At 36.6% G+C, this 19,993-nt stretch overlaps 1 protein-coding gene across 1 annotated transcript; it reads right to left on the bottom strand.

Moving 5' to 3' along the window:
* Window positions 1-3,389: 3,389 nt before the first annotated feature.
* On the bottom strand, window positions 3,390-19,191 carry LOC139717197 (MFS-type transporter SLC18B1-like). The gene is made up of 14 exons (XM_071628698.1): window positions 18,732-19,191; window positions 17,869-18,221; window positions 16,441-16,536; window positions 15,600-15,673; window positions 14,702-14,849; window positions 13,477-13,545; window positions 12,737-12,824; window positions 11,206-11,348; window positions 7,357-7,455; window positions 6,590-6,681; window positions 5,981-6,085; window positions 5,146-5,220; window positions 4,139-4,282; window positions 3,390-3,791 (listed from the first exon to the last, which is right to left on the bottom strand). Exons 2-14 carry the CDS (start codon window positions 18,199-18,201, stop codon window positions 3,545-3,547), a joined length of 1,713 nt encoding a protein of 570 aa, XP_071484799.1. The 5' UTR covers window positions 18,202-18,221; window positions 18,732-19,191; the 3' UTR covers window positions 3,390-3,544.
* Window positions 19,192-19,993: the final 802 nt, after the last annotated feature.

Raw genomic sequence — 19,993 nt, 5'->3', positions numbered from 1 at the left:
CATTTTTGGCACTCTCACATTTTGTCACAAACTGAAATAGAGCACTCTCATTCTGCTGCAAGGAAGGGTTCAAAGGTCACCAAGAAGTTTAATCTTCAAACATGGCTTCACCATGTATTAAAAAACATATCTTTGGGTATATGATACATACAAAACTATCATTTACATTTCACAGGAAGCTGACTTTGCACATGAAAATTGTCAAGTGATGCACTGTGTATAAAATGCAGCACATGATTTGACACTCATGTCAAACTCACTTTCACAAAAAAGGACAGCAATCAGTGCTGTAGTCTACAAGACACTGCATACTACAGAGCAGACGTACAAACACATCAACATATAACCCTCTGTGCGCTGTGAGTGCTGATTGGTACAGAAAATTCCATAGCACTACACACACTGTCCAAAGTGAGTGGCACAGAAAAGGGTTAACAAGAAAGTCATGAACAAGAAAGTAAGTCGGTGCTCTTGGTTTCCTGACAAGACAAACAAGATGTACTTTTTACAGAAATAACCTTCAAAATGACCACGCATCAACTTTGATTAACTTTGTGCACAGGCACATACACAAGCAGGTATCATACGAACATGTCACTACATGTACTGTATACCCAGATTTTAAACAGTATTTGTGTAGTTTTTAAGACAGACAAAACTTACACATATAAACTTGATGTTATTCATGTCAAACTGAGGAAGAGGGCTGAAAAATGCAACAAGCTAAAACTGATAAAGAAAAAACTTAAAACATTACAACACTGTCACCGGTATAGTGACACAAGGCAAATGTAACTGGAAAAAGTAAAAAATTATTGCATCTGTTTGAAAGAATATTGCACAATCCAGACAATAAAAATGTCCATGAGCTCACTCCAAAAATACACCTGAATTTCATCACTTCAAAAGTTTATGCTGCTTTATCAAGAAAATTAAGAAATAATTGTTACATTTAATAGTCATCATTTCCAATATCGCCTTAATTTCTGAGTTCTCAGATAACTGCCTCAATGGTGTCAAATTATTGCACAAAATGTGAATTGATAATCACATCAAACTTTTATGAGTATTTTTCTTTCTTATGGCAAAGCAAATAAAAATGTTTCACACTTAAATTGATTTATATTTTCTCCAGCACGGTGTGCCTGGTTGTTAATGTTTACTTATTGTTACCAGTTAGCTTGAGAGAACCACATGGTTAGTATCACTCACCCACTATCAAACTATGTGGGATGGACCAATAGTATACTCTTTATAGCTACTAGCAAACCACTGAGTCTTAAATGGCTATCAACTGCATGTTCTATCTACATGTCTCTTTGTGCATAAAATGTCACTTGGTTTGTTTAAAATTCCTTCACATTCCAAAACAGACCTAAAATATCACTCAACAACCAACCAGAGCTACATTCTTTCTTCTGAAATATGTACTCCTCAACAAGCCAAATTTAACATGTATCTTAAGCTCGGGCTTTCAGGATTACAACACTAAGCCTTGTAAAAGGCTTGTCTGACATAACATCAACAAATTTATGCAATGTGCATTACAAATTGTTCTTAAACCGAGAAGTCAACAGCATGCAGCAGTTGACAAAATTAAATAACTGCTTAGTATTATTGATACAATGAAATAAATATAAATTTGAATACACCAATGATTCATGATTATAAGTCAGTGTGCAGATGAATTGGTAAGCATGTCTATTCTATTAATAACTAAAATGTGTTAAACTGTAGTTATTCCTAATAATCTAATACGTTATGCATGGGAATCTTTGCAACTTGCACTATGTGCCATGAAAGCAATCTCATTTTGTTAATTGACATACTATTAGGTGATTAAAGGCTTAAACACTGTTATCACTGCATCATAGACTTGCTAATATCAACTTTCTATACTCTAGTAACCATGGAAATATATAGAAACCATGTCACCTGCTTCGTCTTTGCCTTGGTGATGACTGTCAGACTAAGTTAGTTTGTAGCATGTCTTTCAAGCAATGGAGTGTAATTTTCACTACTGACATGTCGTAGGAAAAGTTATGACATATTTATCCAACATATTTGTTCAAACAGATATGAGATATTGAATACAGAAGGTATGAACATATAAGAAAAAACAGAGAAAACATAATTCTATAGGAATATTTTCTTCTCTTGCAGTGCTGTGCTTGTTACCTAAACATGCATTCGCCATGCATTCGTCAAAGCAATCAGCTTGTAATCTTGCTTGGCCTGAATGCATCACCTAGCTAACTGCTTGTTTAAACTGGACATTTTGATCATTTAGATTGATTTCAATTCCATTAATATTTCAGTAATAACACATTACACAGAAAGAAATGAAACTTAGTACATCATTAACAATGTTTTGCAATCTGTGGATTATCATTATGAAGCTTCTGATCAGTATCAGCTTCAAAGATTACCACAATTGGCTTCATTTTGCACTATGTACACATTAAAAAAAATCCACCCAATAAAATCTCTGCCTCTCCAATTCATCAAACTTTTTCAATAGATTAGACAATAATTTGTGTCGACAAAGATAACTCATACTTCATCAGAATGATAACACAATATTTTAGGAGAAAAATAATTTCACACAGAGAACGAAGTCACAGTAAGAATCAGGATTTTGCTTGTTGCCCAAATATACATGTAGTAAGTTAGGAATAGGTGAAGTGCCTATGAGACATCAACCAGGTGACTCATTAGTGTATAGCATTATGAATGTCCAATGAGACATTAAATGGTAATTTGGAAAGGCACACAAAAAGTATATCTGGAAAAAAATGAGGTACTAAAAGACAGTCTCCTGCCAATTCAGAATATTAGTAAGTATTGGCTGGTCACGACTTGCTGGTGTATGTGTACCAATCCTAACAACACAATATATACACACAAATTGATTGGTTGGCCTAAAAAGACACCATCGCAAAATTGGATGCCTGGGCCTCACACACACACACACACACACACACGCACACAGCCACATGATAAGTATCACATCATGGCTTCAAATCTGATTCGGCAAGCTGCAGGCTGAGGAATGTATAGTACAAGTAGTAGAGATGTCACCCTTTTGGTCACCATTAATGTACCCAACAAAAGAGGCCTTTGTTGTTATTTTTTTCATCTGATAGGATACGAAAGCCAGCAGTCAGCAGTCAGCAGTCAAGAAAGGGTCACCCTTCGGAAGTTCTTCACAAAGTCCATCTGTTTCACTCACTCATCTTAGCAGAGCAAAAGTTCCGTGGGTACACTTGATCTGAGACCTCTGATTTCTTCATGTCGATGGTTGATCCTCCCCCGTCTTCTCGTTCAAAGCAAACACTTTCTCAAGTGAATAGCTAGCTATTGGAAAGATTCTGTATCACGCATAGAGAAAATAATCCTCTCTGTAAAAACACGTACACATCACACCGTAAGGCCCTGTATGGGGACATGATTTCAGGTAGATATTTTAGTGTCAGTGCTGACTAGATTCTTCCGGCAGCGAGGCAAGAAAGAGGGAAGAAGGAATGAAAATGGAGAGAGCCCTCTACGTGTCGACGATGAGAGGACGTTTGTCCGAGACCTGGTCAATCCAAAGTCCATTGTCCAGATAGCTGTCCACACAGATTGTGTAGCTGTCGATAAAGGTTTCTCTGACTTGCGGAGACTCTGGCTCGAGTAGGACAGATGCGTTGATGGACACAGCACCGTTTTGTAGCATCTTGGGTCCAGATGACTCGGGGTCAGAACTCCCCGTTTCTTTGTCGCCAAAGTAGATCCATGGTTTCCTCCGACTACAACAACAAAAGAGATCACACGAATATTGATGAGAAGCTTGTTTTAGTAAGTTTAAAGTTGCAGTGTTTGAACAGTCAATCTTCCATCTAACATTCTCCTCTAATCACTTGTAGCAGGCCTACCATTTATAAGCAAAAGTTTTTCAGTGATCATATACATCCTTATGAATATTATATCATCCCATTACATTCAACACTTTTCTGACCATTAAAATGAATGCACATACAAAATTAATGTAAAACTTCAGAACTCATGATATGTCTTCGTCATCTTTATTCATTTTGATTACCAATCGTTGAGGCTCAAAAGAAACCATGGTAACCAAAGAATTAATTGTACCTACCCTTTGCCACACTGGAACTCCCACAAGCAGAAGGCACCGAACCAGATAACAACAGAGAAGCAACACAAAGCAAAGACCGTCGCTGCCCAGTCAAAGCCGTACGTGTCCTTCAGCACACCTCCAAGCACTGGGCCGAGGAAGTTGCTAAAATTGGAAGCCAAACATAAGTCATATATATAATTCAGTTAGCCTTACTTGGAGTAAACGCTTTATTTTTCCTATAATAATCTGCACGTATATTATGAAAACCTATTTCCAATGCGATTACAGATTCACACATTGGAGATAGGTTTTTATGACATGAGTCAACTCTCATGTTTGGGAGCACTGCGATATATGCTAGAGCATAAGGCTCTGCATTGTACACCACAAGGTCCTGAGTTCAAATCCCACATATTACATTCATCTTGTGACACAATGCTTTACCCACAATACCTCAGTTAACCTTAGCATTTAAATGGTAATGCTTCAGTAATATTAGTGGCATCAGGCCTTCTGGCAACCAGTGTCAACACCAAAGAGGTTACCCTGGTAACATAATACCATAATCATCATTTTCAATTGTTTTCGCTATTAATTTATCAAGTATCCACATTTTGCATGCCTGGTATGAGATCTTTAGAAGAATGATTTTATTAGATAGCCTGGTTATTGATTAAACACATTTCTATGAAATTAAAAAGTAGGCACCTTCTTGTACATAATGCTAATATCAATAGCTTGGTCCAAATCTTATGAATAATCATTTTTACACTAATATCTTTCAGTCCTGAACCTAAAATATGTATGATAGTTTTATTCAAATAGAGTGACTTGATTATTCCTTTTTAATTTGCTTGTGATTAGGCTACTCATTTCTCACTATTGAAACAGCTATGTGACAGTCAATCAATATGGTTGGTTACTAGTCCAGTGCATGCAGATAATGGTATATACTACTCCATAATGCATGCAAGCAAAAGTTCTGTAAAGATATTGATCTCTTTTTAAAAATGTGTAATACATACCCAAGGTTGAAGCATCCTCCAAACACACCAGAAGTAAGACCATTCGTTGACATGTCTTCAGGGAAACCATACCACCTAAAAACAAATGAACAATAGAGAGCATATTTACACAAATAAATATATATATTTTTATATTCTAGTAGATTTTTATTCATGTCATTAATGTCATTTATTATGTGAATATATGTTGTCACTTTAGTTATGCTTTGATATACCATGACGACATCATGTCTGTGCCTCAGTCATTAAGTAATATTCGATATTTATATAGCACCCTTTCCACTGGATAAAAAGCACTTTACAGTTGGCACTGTACCAGGATTTTTGGCTCTGGTTGAACAGTCACTTGATATTCACACTACCATCAATGGGAAGTTATTCATTCTGGATTGATGATACAAAGAAATATGACCACATTTTTCCTGTAGTATGCAACCCTCATGTGGGCTCACTCACAACTTGAAAGCTTTATGAATTGCAATATGAACACTACTTGGCATCATTACAAGATGCTCTCATTTAAGCTATCATTTAATGGAATAAGTTTGAAATTGTGAAGTGAGAACTGAGTTTTATCACTCACTAATATACATTACACACAATAGAGTTAAAAAGATGCTTGTCTTGGCAATCTAAATTTACAGTATTTTGTTTGTTTGTTTGTATAAATTGATCCTTTATCTTGAGTTACTTGTATACTTTATTCTTTATTACAGATAGTAATATGAAGAAAAAAACCCACCAATTTGCAGTAGTTGATAAAGAATTTGTATCTTATGAGTCTTTGACTCCTGAAATAAGATTTAAAAAATTCAAGGTTAAAGGGGCAAAGTACCTGGCAGTCACAAGCAAGTCAAGAAAGATTGGCATGCAGGCACAGCCTATGGAGACACCAATCATACAGAGAGAGATGACCACTATCCACAAACTGTTGTAAGACCTGGAAGACAGAAAGAGTTGATAAAGATAAAACCTCTTGAAATAACACATCTTCATGATGACAACTATTGAAAGCAAGGTGACGACGATAACGAAATTCATTAATAATAATCTGGGCCTTGATTACATGATCAAACTATACGAATGTGCTGATATAATTATGATGATACTGATAATAGATACTGTAGATCTTTATTTCATTTCATTTATAACTTTTTAATTAACAAAATCATGCAAAGACAATACGTATACAAAATATGCTGAGAGTATGTGTGCATTTTGAATTTGTGATACAAATAGGTATAATGTAATACAGGCCTATCCCAATTAAAGGGCAATATAAATTGTATTTTCTATTATTAAATGTTTGATTGGGTAGCAGGGCTTGACACAAAAAGCAAAGCTTAAAAGCATGACAATTCAATTTCTCATTCAAGCATATGAATTTATGAACATCCAAAATTGAGAGCTCTTCCAATGACTGAAGGAGAATTTAAAGACTTACTGTGGGATATGTAGGATTGGGGCGGGGCCAAGGAGCAGGTAGGCCACACCAAGGAAGAAGAAACCAACCAGTGTCATTAGTCTGGTCCTTCCCTGCAAATGTGAGAGAAATATATTAGTAGAGGATTAAATTTTAAATTGCCAACAAGACACTTGAAATCCAACATACTTTTATTGCCTAGAATTAAAATAGAAATATGATATGAACAGTTATAATGTAATTGAACGCAAAGTACATATACAAGTTGTAGTATACAATTTATTTTCCACAGTGTAGGTGAATAGGGTCTCACATGCTATGGCCATAAACTGAAATTACTGAACACCTGTCTTTACAAACCAATATATCTGGGCACCATTTCATAAAAGATGTTAGGATAGCAACTCTTGCTAGAATGGCAACTTCCAACAGCAACAGCCAATCAGGAAAGTGGATTCTTGTCATTACCATGACAACTGCCATTCCAGCAAGAGTTGCTATCATATCAACTTTTTATGAAACGGGGCCCTGATTTCCCCCAAAACAACACACAAGTAATTAGACCTGTATACAAAGACCACATTGGATGGTCTTCGTAGACAGGTTTGCACAACTGCTATTTTTAAAAGTTGTGAAATTCTAAATGAAGATTTGAATGAAAATAGTAGTTAAACAGAAACATGACAAGCAATTATGAAATTATATAATCAATACGAGAAAAGAGTTTTTCACGATCCCTCTATGAAGATTTCATATTTTGAAAATGTAACATTCTAAGCCCTACATACCGTTCTGTCTGAGAGGTAACCCCAAAGAGGCATGGTGATGGCGTAGAGACCTCCGATGAGGAGAAAGAATGTTCCTGCAACTGGAGTACTCACGCCCAGCTGGATTAGAAAAGAAAAGGAAAGAAACAAGAATATAGAGAATATTCAAATTAATGATGCTTGTATCGAGTCCATTCACAGAGAATATTTTCCTTGAAAATAGGGGTGAGTTTGGCTAAACTAAAATTTTTGTTACATTCTTTGCAGTGCCGGTTTTCAACCGGTCTATGCAGTTCAAGAACCACCATAAACTTTGTTACATATTCAATATGGACAGGAGAAGTCATTGTTGCTTGATGATAGCATTGTAAAAAGTGTGATCCATGAATTCTTTGTTACTCAGTGGCCATTAAAAAAAGACAGTAGCAATTTAAAAAAAGGTTATACTGCAAGCTCAAAGACTAAATGTGAATGAATCTTCAGGATAAAAACTATTCAAACTATTTTTCTTTTCCTTTTTTTTTTTGCCCACTTTCATTTTAACAAAGTTACAGACAATGTACAAGAAAGCTTTTTTTTTTTTTTTAGGTTGAACTTGCAGAATGAACACATGTTTGTGTCTTTTCCTGAAGATGAAGATTCTTTCATAGATAGGAAAGCTTCCAAGAAGCACTCATTGTTGTCAGACATGTCTTTGCCCTATAGCTAACACAGAACACATCTGTCCACACGAGGCTGCCTGCCATCACTCATTGCCCTGGGGATTCCGCTGCATGCATGGCGCATTTTGCCGTATCCTGTTTACACCAGGCTAAAGCGACTTTCTTGGAGGTCAGCGAAGAAGACGAGGAAAGATGTGTTCTCAATATTCTCCTTTTCACAGATGGCAGATCTTTTCTCTTTTCTTTTTTCTTTTTTTCAAAGACCTGCCCATAGCACTAGAGTTCATCTTTGGTCGGTTACTAAATAACCCGTTGAAGACTAGTCCTGAGTATACTTGGGCAGGTGTCTATGAGAAATGCGTGTTGTAGCAAAATCTGCTCATCCTCAATGGGTTAATAAAACCAGAGTATTTTTCATCGAATGATTCCAAGATTGACAAGTAGCTTTATTAATTGTGTACCCATAATTGTTTTTTTTTTAATACTTTTCAATTCAAGTCATTTGAATACTGTTAATGATAGTTTTCAGAAATTTTGACAGGATTCATACGATGAAATATTATTGCTTGCTACAAATAAAAAATCAATCACAACTATAGATTTCATTCAAAAAGTCAGCTCTGCTCCTAACCTGCTGTTTTGTGCATACCTTGAACCATAAACAATACCATAAACAAAATTTTGTTGCTATGAAACAATTATGAAAACAATCAACTGCTCATTGGACAAGTAGCCAAGAAATCTGTGTCATTATTTCCACACATGCTGTGATGATGTCCTTCTTCTCTCAAATTTCCTTGAAAAAAAAATGAAAACATATCATGACATCATCCCAGGTCAAAGCCTCCATGGCGCCTTTGGAAAGGATGCAGGGGAAAAAGATGAAAAAATACGCTAGCCATAGAGAGTTGCCAGAATCCCCTGGCACTGAATGAAAGACCACTGTCAGCAATGATTCTCAATCAGTCGCTTGAATCGAGACGATGCTGTCCCTCTCGCTAACTGGAGAGGGCCCAGGCAACCCTGGCGGTTGTGAACTCGTCACGGGAGACATGAATCACAATACGAAACTGATGGAATCCCCAAACAGAGGGCTCTCCTAAGTGACAAATGGTGTTGGAAAATCTCTGATGTGACAGGATTACGCATTACAATTTTTCCAAGTTAGGCAAAGAAGAAAAAAAAAAAGTTGTAGGCGGCTGCTGAAGCCACCGACGCCGCAAGAATCCTGAGCGCCAATTGCTTTAAAAAGATTAACCAAAAAAAATAAAACAAAATGGGCTCTAGACACTGTGTCAGCTATGCTTTTACCATGACTGGCTGCTATAATTTGTCTAGTGTGTGCTTGTATGTGTATGTGTGTGTGTGTGTGTGTGTGTGTGTGTGTGTGTGTGTGTGTGTGTGTGTGTGTGTGTGTGTGTGTGTGGAGGGGGGATATGGCACCTATATTTCTGAAGCTTTTGACTCCATGCCACACCACATGGTGACACATTTCTTATTGTATGCACAAGTACAAATAGTATTATTGACTACCTTAGGTTTGCTAAAAAAAAAGATAGAAAAAACAGCCCTCCCTTGGGACTTACACATTTGTTAGAGAGTGGAAATTACTACAGACTTGGAAGGATGTGTTCACTTATCCAGTGAGTCAAAAAACATCACATCCTCTGCTTTCGTTCATTCACTCTCAGACAATTTGTCTCTAACATTTTTTTTCGTCCAAAGGTTTTTGTAGCTGAGATCTTATCATTTAAACAGCCCTCCCTGACAGCAATTACTCTCGATCATGCTGCTAAATCCGACAATAAAATGACTCTCCAGTTAACACATGTAAAAAAATAAACTTGTATTGCATCCACATTAATTAGCAAAAATAAGGTGATTAATTTGCATGCATATATGCATCCCACCAGCAAAATAATACTCTTATTACTGAATGACTTTGTTTTCTCTTCATTTCAGGTTCTTGAATCTGTCATTAAATTTAGGGGTTTTAAGTTTGTTTGTTTTTTGTTTGTTTGTTTGTATGCTTGTAGTTTTTGTTTTGATTTTTTTTTCAACACACTATGAAAGGAGAATTTGTTTAAATTACCACTGGTTTACTGAGAGTTGAGTGAATACTAAGGCACTGTACTTTCAAACAGGAGACCCTGCCTGGTGTAAACATCCCATTTCACCCTGGAGTAAGAAGTGACTACCTGGCAATGCTCCGACAGCAATAATAACATAATAACTGCACAGCAGTACTGTCTGAAAGAGCAGTGGCAACACCGAAGGGGCTACCCTGGGTAAATCAAACCATATTGTTATTATTATTGTTATTATCGTAACCTACAGGGTGCCAGATTCATTCACCATCACGAGGAATGGCATCTTGCCTTCCTGGCTTGGCTGAAGCAGGGAGGTTAGTCTCACCTCCCTGCTGCCTCCTGGCTGAAGTCAAGGATTAATCACGCAGTAAGAGCAAGGAGGTAATGCTTCTCTCATACCTCCTTGGTAAGAGCCATGCAGGCACGGAATGCAGCGTATTCCTGAGTGGTCCGCATGATCTGACCACAATTACAAATTCTACCACCAGTAACCGCTTCTAATCCGCTAAACTTGTTTTCCATCCTAATCATCCAAATACACTGCCACACCCACATTGTTGTTATTCCTCAACTAATCACCTTTTCAAATCAAAAATGAAAATAATGATAATGATAATAATACACAGTAATAAATGAATAAATAATGATAATTAGACTAAGAATAATAATAACATTGGTGTGATTTTTTAAGATCACACTCTACCTACACGTATCAAATCAATATTACTTAGATAAAATAATGAGTTGACTATCCGAGCTGATCATACAAAAGACCTCGAGATCAGTACTAATTATAATAATAAGTACTAATAAGTACTAATTCAAACCTTGGAGGTAAGACCATCCCTCTATGGAGGGATTTAGGTATGAAACAATTCAATTTCTCTTTGTTTAATATTGAGAACAAATATTAACAGTCCCAAAGCTGCTGATTCCTTGCAGTAATGCAGGACCAGAAGAACTATGTAGCACATCAAGAGAAAAAGTGCAGCAGAGCAAAACTGTGCACCCTCGTTTACAAGCTAGGGTAGTGGCAGTTATTAGGTGCAGAATGTCACCTGACACAGTTCATTAAGTCTTGACACCAACAAGAACAAGATGCAATGGTGTGTACTCACATTCTTGAGATGAAGGGAAAGAGTAGGATCCAGCAGGGAATAGGTTGTTGAACCCACGAGTATCGCCAGGATCATTGGCCACACAGCTGGAATCATCATCAGACGCAGGATAGAGCCTGGCCTCGTGCTTTCCTTGGGTAGAACTGTAGTATAAACACCAATAAAATAGACTGGGTCACATCACATGTAAAGAGATAAGGCTTTTTTGTCTTCTAACTGTCTTGGAGCTACAAGATGATACACATGTTCAGTCTGAACTATCTGCAGTGCATGTATGGGAAATCACCTCACCATAAAACTTCGACAAAATGTAAAAGATAGAAACACTGGATTATAAAATAAGTTCATAACCAACAGAAGATGTCTAGATGAGAACAGACATGAATAGGTTTAAAATGCACTCTTTCTGAGCAAATTTAACTGAAATATTCAATTTTAAATCATATGACAAGCAAATCAGTGTTGTTAGTTCACATTTTAGTATCAGTAAGGTATCAACATGTGGACATCACAGAGAAATCTACTGAGATGGAACAGATTCTCTCTTAAAAAAAAGAGGCTTTACTAAAAGCTTGCCCATATTTAGTTTCATGATATCATGTGTAGCCTAGTCTGCAGTATCATCACAAATTGAGACCATCATCTCAAAGGTCTATTTTTCATGAAAATACACAAAATGCGATAGAAAAAAAGACAAAAAAACCTCCAAAGTTGCCAACCCTTTGATGCAAACAGATGAGGCATAAACTGCAACAATGAACATTTAAGGGTAGATCAGAAAGCAGTTGTTTCAATATTTAATTCTTAATTGATGATACACTTATTTTCCTCAGTGTCTCAAGACACGATTATTTCTTTTTTCTGAATGAATGAGCTATCCAAAATATTAAAAGGCCATAAAGTCTGAAAAAAAATATACAATGATTATACTGAATTGATACAGAAACATAATTTAACGGCACATCTATGATAAAGAACAGTTTTATATGCAGGACTAGATATACTTTTAAAATTGGAAGAAAAAAAAAACACACATCAGACAATGAAATCCAGATCAAGAATATCATATCTGCCTCTCATTTGAATAAAAAAAGGAGCCACATTTGCCCTGTGATCATCTCTTCAAGAGGTTTTTTTATAGATTCTTATCCAGCAGATGTATATATATGCCCAATATACCATTCTATTTCTTTGAAAGTCACATATACAGATGAAAATGTCATGTTTATGTAGTAGAAGTTATTTGTTTTGGTTTCAAGTCTTCATATACACATCTTTTGGTAAACATGGTGGCTGTTGATTGCATTCAATGACACTAAAATGGAAGGGCATCACAAAGTCACAGCAATCAAGTGAAGAACAAACAAAGTAATTATGATCTTTAATGAAAGTTGTTTACCAGCGCTTACAATGTCATTATGTTACCGTATAAAAGGGACAAAACCCTTTGATTACATTATAATGTATTCGCACTGTGAATGCTCTATCCTGTGTTGTGGAGTTTCATTTCCTGCCTGACGCACTGACTTACTCTCTTTGGGTAGCAAAAACATGACAATGATCAGAACAGTCAAATCGATGCCTCCGAGTACCAGGAAAGGGAGCTTGTAGCCACCAATCTGAGGGGTAAGAGCAAAGAAACAGAGAATGACTACATAGCCATTTTGTCAAGACCCTGGAGGAGAGAGTAAGTGGTTGCTAGGAGACTACATCCAATCATCCAAAACTCTGGCAATATCCACAAGCATGTCATGTGTAACATACACGAGACACCTGTCACTGTGTCACACATAATTTAATCGCTTTGACCACATACTAACATCAGCAATTCTTGTAACAAGATTCTCAAGGTAGTATTAGGGGCGAGGTAGTATTACAGGCAAGTGACTGTATGGAGTTAGATCCACTGTGTAAAGTTCCTGTCCCAAGTTTCTGTCACCTTTTATGATTGTATCTGCATCACAGAAGGAGATATCATATAGCGTTACACATCCTTTCATCCTGTATATGTGAACATTGTTTCTGCTTTTAAATCCTATACTTCTTCAATAAAAATGATACATTGACTTTATCCTATGGTTCTGAAAGCCAATGCAGAGGAAATCAAGTAGTGTTATCATGTTTTAATTTACTCATTAATAACCCTGTTGTAGATGAAATAATGATCAATTAATATAATCATGATTTTTTTTTATTCAATTAAGTGACAATGTAATTGAGATGAAACTGGCATATCAACAAGACAAGAAGCAGTTTGGAGGAAATTATTACCTTGTAGAACAAACTTCCAAGTGCTGGGCCAATCATCAGCCCAAGACCATTGAACATTTCCATGGTTCCCTGTTAACAGTAAAAAAAAATGAAACATTACCATGAACATTATGAGCTGTAAAGTACTGGTATATATTTGGGGAGAATGGGTGGAAGAGACCAACCCTACACCAAAACTCAAATGCTACAACTCAGCCACAGTACACTATTTTATATATCCATGGTTCCCTGTTAAACAGCCAAAAAAAAAAGAGAAAAAAAAAGGAAAAGAAACATCGCCATAAAAATAGCTTTAAAGTCTATATTTGGAGAGAATGAATGGAAGAGACCAACCCTACACCAAAACTCAAATGCTATAATCTCAGCCACAATAAAAAAAAAATGTTCTACAACGCAATTATATATCCCATGCAGACTTCCTTGTTGGTTTCCTGAGCGCCATACATTTCCTGCACACCACAGTTCACTTCCTACATCCGCTACCTGCCCCACCTACCGGTGAGCGGCAGGATGTGGTACCAAAAAGGGGTCTCCGATAAGGACCCGGTGCCTTCTTGGATTAGAACGCAGGTGTGTGGGTTTGGTATGAGCTTAGACACACTTAATTCTCCTCTCAGAAACAAATAGACAATCTAGAAAACAGGAATTACGCAATATGCGCACAAATTGACTGACACAAATCCGGCGGAATTCCACATAATATCATGAAAGCTTAGTTGGCTCAATTATTACATTCACAGGATGTACCATTGCGATGCTACCTTGAAATGATGAAATGAACATACTTTCTGATAAAAAGTTGCACTTATGTTTTTTCAATGATTAATACTGCTGTATGAGTATCCATACTTCCTACTTGCTAAAACAAACAAACAAACAAACCAACAACAACTATTCCAGCCAATTAACACAATGCTACAGTGAAGGGCACACTAGGTCATGAAATTAAATGAACAAACATAAGTAGGCCTATGGTAAGGATTCATATTTAAAATTGCCATTCTTATGCCAACATAGCCACAATATTTCTTCTTAAGTTCTGTGATATATTTCATTGAAGTAGGATCCTACCTCAGCAGGCCTTTACATCATTGATTAAAGTATTCATGAACTCCCTCAAGACACTCATAAGAGAGATATTTTCAGGAGTGGAGTGGATCTTTTAGAACACATTAATGCTACTACAAAACCTAAAAACATGATTGTGTCAAAGTATTTTCCTTACGGTCATCTGAGTGACCCGGTCAGGGAACATTGTTGCCACGATGGTCAGGCATGCCGTGAGGGCAGCAGACGAACCTATGGCCTCGATGCTCCGAAGCACAAAGCAGAATGTGATGAACGTTGTTTTGTCATCTATCTCATCTAGCACTCTATGACATAGTAACAGAGAAAGAACCAAAAAAGAAGCAAATTTTAGGCAAGAACATTTTAGCAACATAACATGAAAATCCTCAGAGGATTACTGGAAAGGCAAGAATACAGTGTGTGGGGGAGGAAAGAGAAAAATTACAAATGATTTGAAAATCGCTTCTTACATTCATGTGCAGCTCAAAACAAACAGTATAGTTCTTATCTTGAAGGTAATAATTAGTTCCAGGTAATCAGTTCATGGAATTTGCCCATCTGGTCCCCTTTATAAACCATACTGTGACAGCAAACAAAACTAATCACTCTTCACAAATAGATGATATGCACTTACAGTGCTGATTACTGTAGTATACAGGCAAATAAGTTTACACAAACTGGGCTGATAGACTACTTGAACTTGTGTTCCATGGTTATGGGTGATATCCATGAACTTCCATGCAAATAAGGATTTTAGATAACATAGAGACAGGACCTATAAAATAAAGTGAATACATGGTAAACATTCAAAGGTGGTATTTTCAGAAGAAAAATATCAAAGGGTTCCTTGATCGATCTCTCTCTCTCTCTCTAAAAAAAAAAATCAAAGCAAAACCAGTGAAGTTTGCAAAGAAGATTTGTTTGGTAACGATGTACCAATATCTAACTCATGCTTCCATATTTCAAATTAAGTTTAAAATGGTTTTTACCTGCCAAGAGGTAATCAATGAATTACTCTACGTGGAAAAATGCTATTTCAAATTCTCAATCCTCACCCAAAGAGAATGTTGCATCCTGCACAAACAAATGTTCCGCTGAAGAAGAGGAATTTGGGGCCGAACACACCGACCTATTAAACAAGAATGAAATAAAACATGGCATGTTAGATGCTTTACTAAATGCAATTTTCATTTTGCCCTCTTCTCTTTAATGTTGACAAACTTGAATCAATATTATAGTATTAAGTCTATCAAGAAGAAAAAAAAAAAGAAGGTCATATTCATTTAGCAACTTGTGTATTATTCTCTTATAACCATTACAACAAAGCCAGCTCTATATTTGTACTTAGATACAGATTAATAGTTGATTCTTCAGGTTTTCTCATGCAGTGTGAATGTAGAGTATAAATTTGGAACAGCAGTGCTGTGTGATACCAGTACAAATATCAAGGAGCTACTTCTTATTCCTTGCTGCGTTGGAGTATACATTTTGTAGTCATGGTGGCTTAGTTGACCACCTGATACTTGATCCACCACTCGTCTGCCCACTCTGGGTGAAGCAATGGTAATATATCAACTGGGAACCCATCCTGGGGTGTGATTCAGGGCATTTTAGAATGGGCGTGTTCCTGATGATGTAATGTACCTCAAAAGCAAAGATACGTCATAGATATGTTTCGACACAGCTCTAAAAGGAGCTTAATCTCCATTTCTATGAACATGGCAACTAAATCCAGTCTAATCACATAAATTGATATACTTAAAGATTTGAGGTGGAGTGATCTTACATTCATATAGCATATATGAAATACAATATAATTTTCACTTGTAAGTTAAGTTTCTTGGTCTCAAACAAAGGTAAGAATTAAGAAGCACAGCTCTAAATTACAGCACTTACATATTTTCCAATGATTGGGGAAGAGACAAAACCAACGAGGGCATATACTCCAAAGACAAGGCCACTGACTGTTGTTGAAACACCTTTCTTGGCTGCCTATTGGAAGGAAGAGGTGGACACAAAATGCAAAATATTCTAAGCATTTCCTTCCAAATGTAGATGAAGTCTTGATAAATCATAATATTGCGGCATCATGTGTAGATATGGTCAAATACAAGACAAATTTATGAATGTTCTTTACTTTGCTGTGACCAACAAACTATAAATAGAACTCTGATACATTCTCATTTGCTAAGTTGACTGGTTATTTACCTATATGGTCTGCAGAACAAACATCTTTTTTTTTTCACATAATGCAACTATCTTTTTTATTATATGTATATTATTATTTTTCAATCTGTACACATGCAGTTGCTAATTCGTTCCTTTTGTGTAGTATATCATTATTGTATTTTGATCATTGCATGTATGTAAATCAGACACAATTCAGCCATTGGGCTGCCAAGTGTGATAATAAACAAACCTATTTAATTCAAAATAATTAATCAAAAAAATCAACCATCTTTATCACTGATGACTGACTATCACTATGTTAGACAGTCCAGATGGCAACTACAAAACATGATAGCTCTGTGTTTTTCCTTGTCATGTATCTCACACATTTCCTTCCTCACAGAGACAAGTGAAGACTGAGGGAAGCAATTATTACCAGGAAGTCATAATATAGGTACTTTGGCCATGAGGGAATATGCAGAAAGCAGGCCTAGCATTAGCAGCTCTGCTTAATTTGTAGAGCAACCACCCAGCTTCCTATCCCCCTACTATATACAACACACAATTCACAAGAGTCTACCTACTAATGCAATCCTGACTGCTTTAAATGCAATACACACTCTAAGTATCATGTCTCTCAAAATGATAGGCATATTGCTGTTTAAAGCACATTTTCTGAATTGATCAAGCCTATGATAGAAATAAATGTCTCAATTTCAAAACCCATAAAGTAACAAGCAAAAGTAATAGATAAAAAAGTGTATCCATTTCTCTTTTTTATCACTGCTTCCTTCAATGTATCATTCTGAGTGGCTGAAGAGCTTGTATCACTGTGTAGGTGATAATGAATGCTGCATCCAACATCTGAAAAAGTGAATCTTTTTCATTTATATAGAGGAAAACAACCCAGAAACTTACTGCATCAGATGGCAGTTTCAGAAAGAAATCACAGAATAACTGGGGGTTAATTGTTCTTGACACAAATAGCTTCTTTTGTCTTGTTCACTTGGTATCCCCTTCCAAATTTGCTGATAGGTGCAAGTATATAAATAAAACATTGTAAGAGTAATTTTCCCCACTGCCATTAGAAAAATGTGGCAATTATGAACAGGTAAGTATGATTTTGCAAATTTCTGCTGCTAGCTGCTCGCTTACCTCGATGGGAAAAAATGGAGCCAGTACTGAATATAGCATCAGATCAGCAATAGACACAACGGCAAGTCCAGCATATACCATCTTATCCCTCCTAGACATAGGAGCATAATTCCTTTTGCCCTTTTTAGCACCTTCATCTTCTTTGGAGTCCACCACTGTCTCGATGCAATCCTCCTCGTTCTCAACTACGGCACGGTTGCCTAGCAATGTGTATCCATCTGCCTCCTTGGAAAAACTCCCTGATATAGATGATACTCCATCGCATACTATGATCCCGGAAGCTTTGGAGTTGTTACTGTTGTGATTTTCCATGGCTAGTTGTGTACTTTCCATCAGAGATTTGCAGTCAAATTCTGAAAGGGGCAAAACATTATAGAAACATTTTCAACTAGGAATCTTCCACAGTGAATAATTTCAATATGGCAAAGACAGAATGAAATCTTCAATGTAATAGTATGTAAAGCAGCTGCACTTACTATTTTAGTATTCAAGTTCAAATGTTACAAATTTAAATAAGATATAAATGAACATTGTAAATACACTGAAATTAGCAATGGCTTCACAAACACAGGAGAAAAATAAGATCATAATTTGTATTGTCCAGGCTACAACAAGCATTTTATATCATTACAACATCACCAATCTGCAGTTACTGCAAAATCTTAATCTCATAAGATAAGTTTGGAAATGTACAGTAGTAACATATGAGCTACAATTATCTCCCTCATCTATTGCAACGATATTATACAAGCCACAACAAAAAACCTGCTTTTTCTAACAAATTAAAAATAGAAATACATGTTTATATTTCACGATGATGAACAAAGGAGAAAAAAACACATATTATCCAGAAGGAAACTCACATCGTGCAGAGAGCAAGATTTCGAGCTGTCACGCTAAATCTGTCGATATCAATGATGGATAAATCAACGCGTATCACGATTATATCCCCTCTCGTCAAATTATTATTGCGACATCGCCCGGACACCAAACGGAGAAGAACAATAAGTAGCATAGAGAAAACAAAACTAAAGGATTACGCGACGATGGTAAGAGACCGAAGTTCAGCGGTGTGGTGGTGTGCGGCGTGAAACCGGCGAAATCATGCTTCAGATGGTCTGATCATGACACTATCTCGTATGTATTGACAAGAGACTTCTAGGAATATTGTTATTTGACTCCTTCTAATCCGCAGCTAGAACTCCTGTAATGATTTTTCGAAAAGTAAATCACCATGATTGGGCTGTCCCACCCTTTTTTTGGACATACCAAAGCCCTATTCTGCAAACTTTTGGTATCGTACCAAGCGTTCCACTCTCTAACACGACTTCCCGAAACCAATTGAGCGGCTGGAATGGAAAGTATCGCTTGAAAAGGACCAGGTTTATTCTTTGGGGATGCGCTCATCAGTGACGGCTCCCTATCGTCGGCCTTGAGCTATCGATTGTCACCCGTTCGGCAAGCAAGGGTTGAGCGGAGATCACGTACTTTGCAGTTGTTGTTGTTGGATTGTTGGCTTCAGCGTTAGGATAGTACGTGCACGAAGTCTCCCTGGTTAGACTCTGTGACACTAAAAAGTATGTTCTGTGAGTCTGTGATTCCAATCCATGCACAGCTTGCCACTTTTTTGTTGTTGGAATAATGAGAAGGAAAAACTACAAAAAAAAAAAAATCACTCATACGAGCCCATAAAGTGAAACTCTCGTTTTTAGAACCATTCGTCAATTCTTCTTGTGAAAACTCACCAATGACTCGACTGCCCAACAAAGCAACTGATTTAGAGTCTGAAGGAAAAAGACTAGCTTTTCATTTATGGAAAATAACACGAACTTCAGCGTTCTGGATGATTTTCTTTGCTTTCGTTTCTTTCGCTTTGAGTGGTGTTAAAACTTTCAGAGTTCTTTAACATCACGGTGAATATCGTAACTACATTAAAGTTACATTTTCTCCATTCCGACCATGTCATCCTTAAAGGAATTGAATTTAGAATACATAATCAGAATATATCTTTGTTAAACCATGGAGCTTCGTTGCTGTAGCTCCATGCCATGTGTATGCTGCTCAGTCTTTAGTTTTTAGAAACGTGTATAATGTGGTTTTCTGTGTGTATTTTTTTGTTTGTTTT

Source organism: Diadema antillarum, unplaced genomic scaffold (genome assembly GCF_040938485.1).
Source record: "Diadema antillarum isolate AM-2024a unplaced genomic scaffold, OU_Dant_1.0 scf00000072, whole genome shotgun sequence".
Lineage (NCBI taxonomy): Eukaryota > Metazoa > Echinodermata > Echinoidea > Diadematoida > Diadematidae > Diadema > Diadema antillarum.
This window is presented reverse-complemented; position numbering and strand designations above follow the sequence as displayed.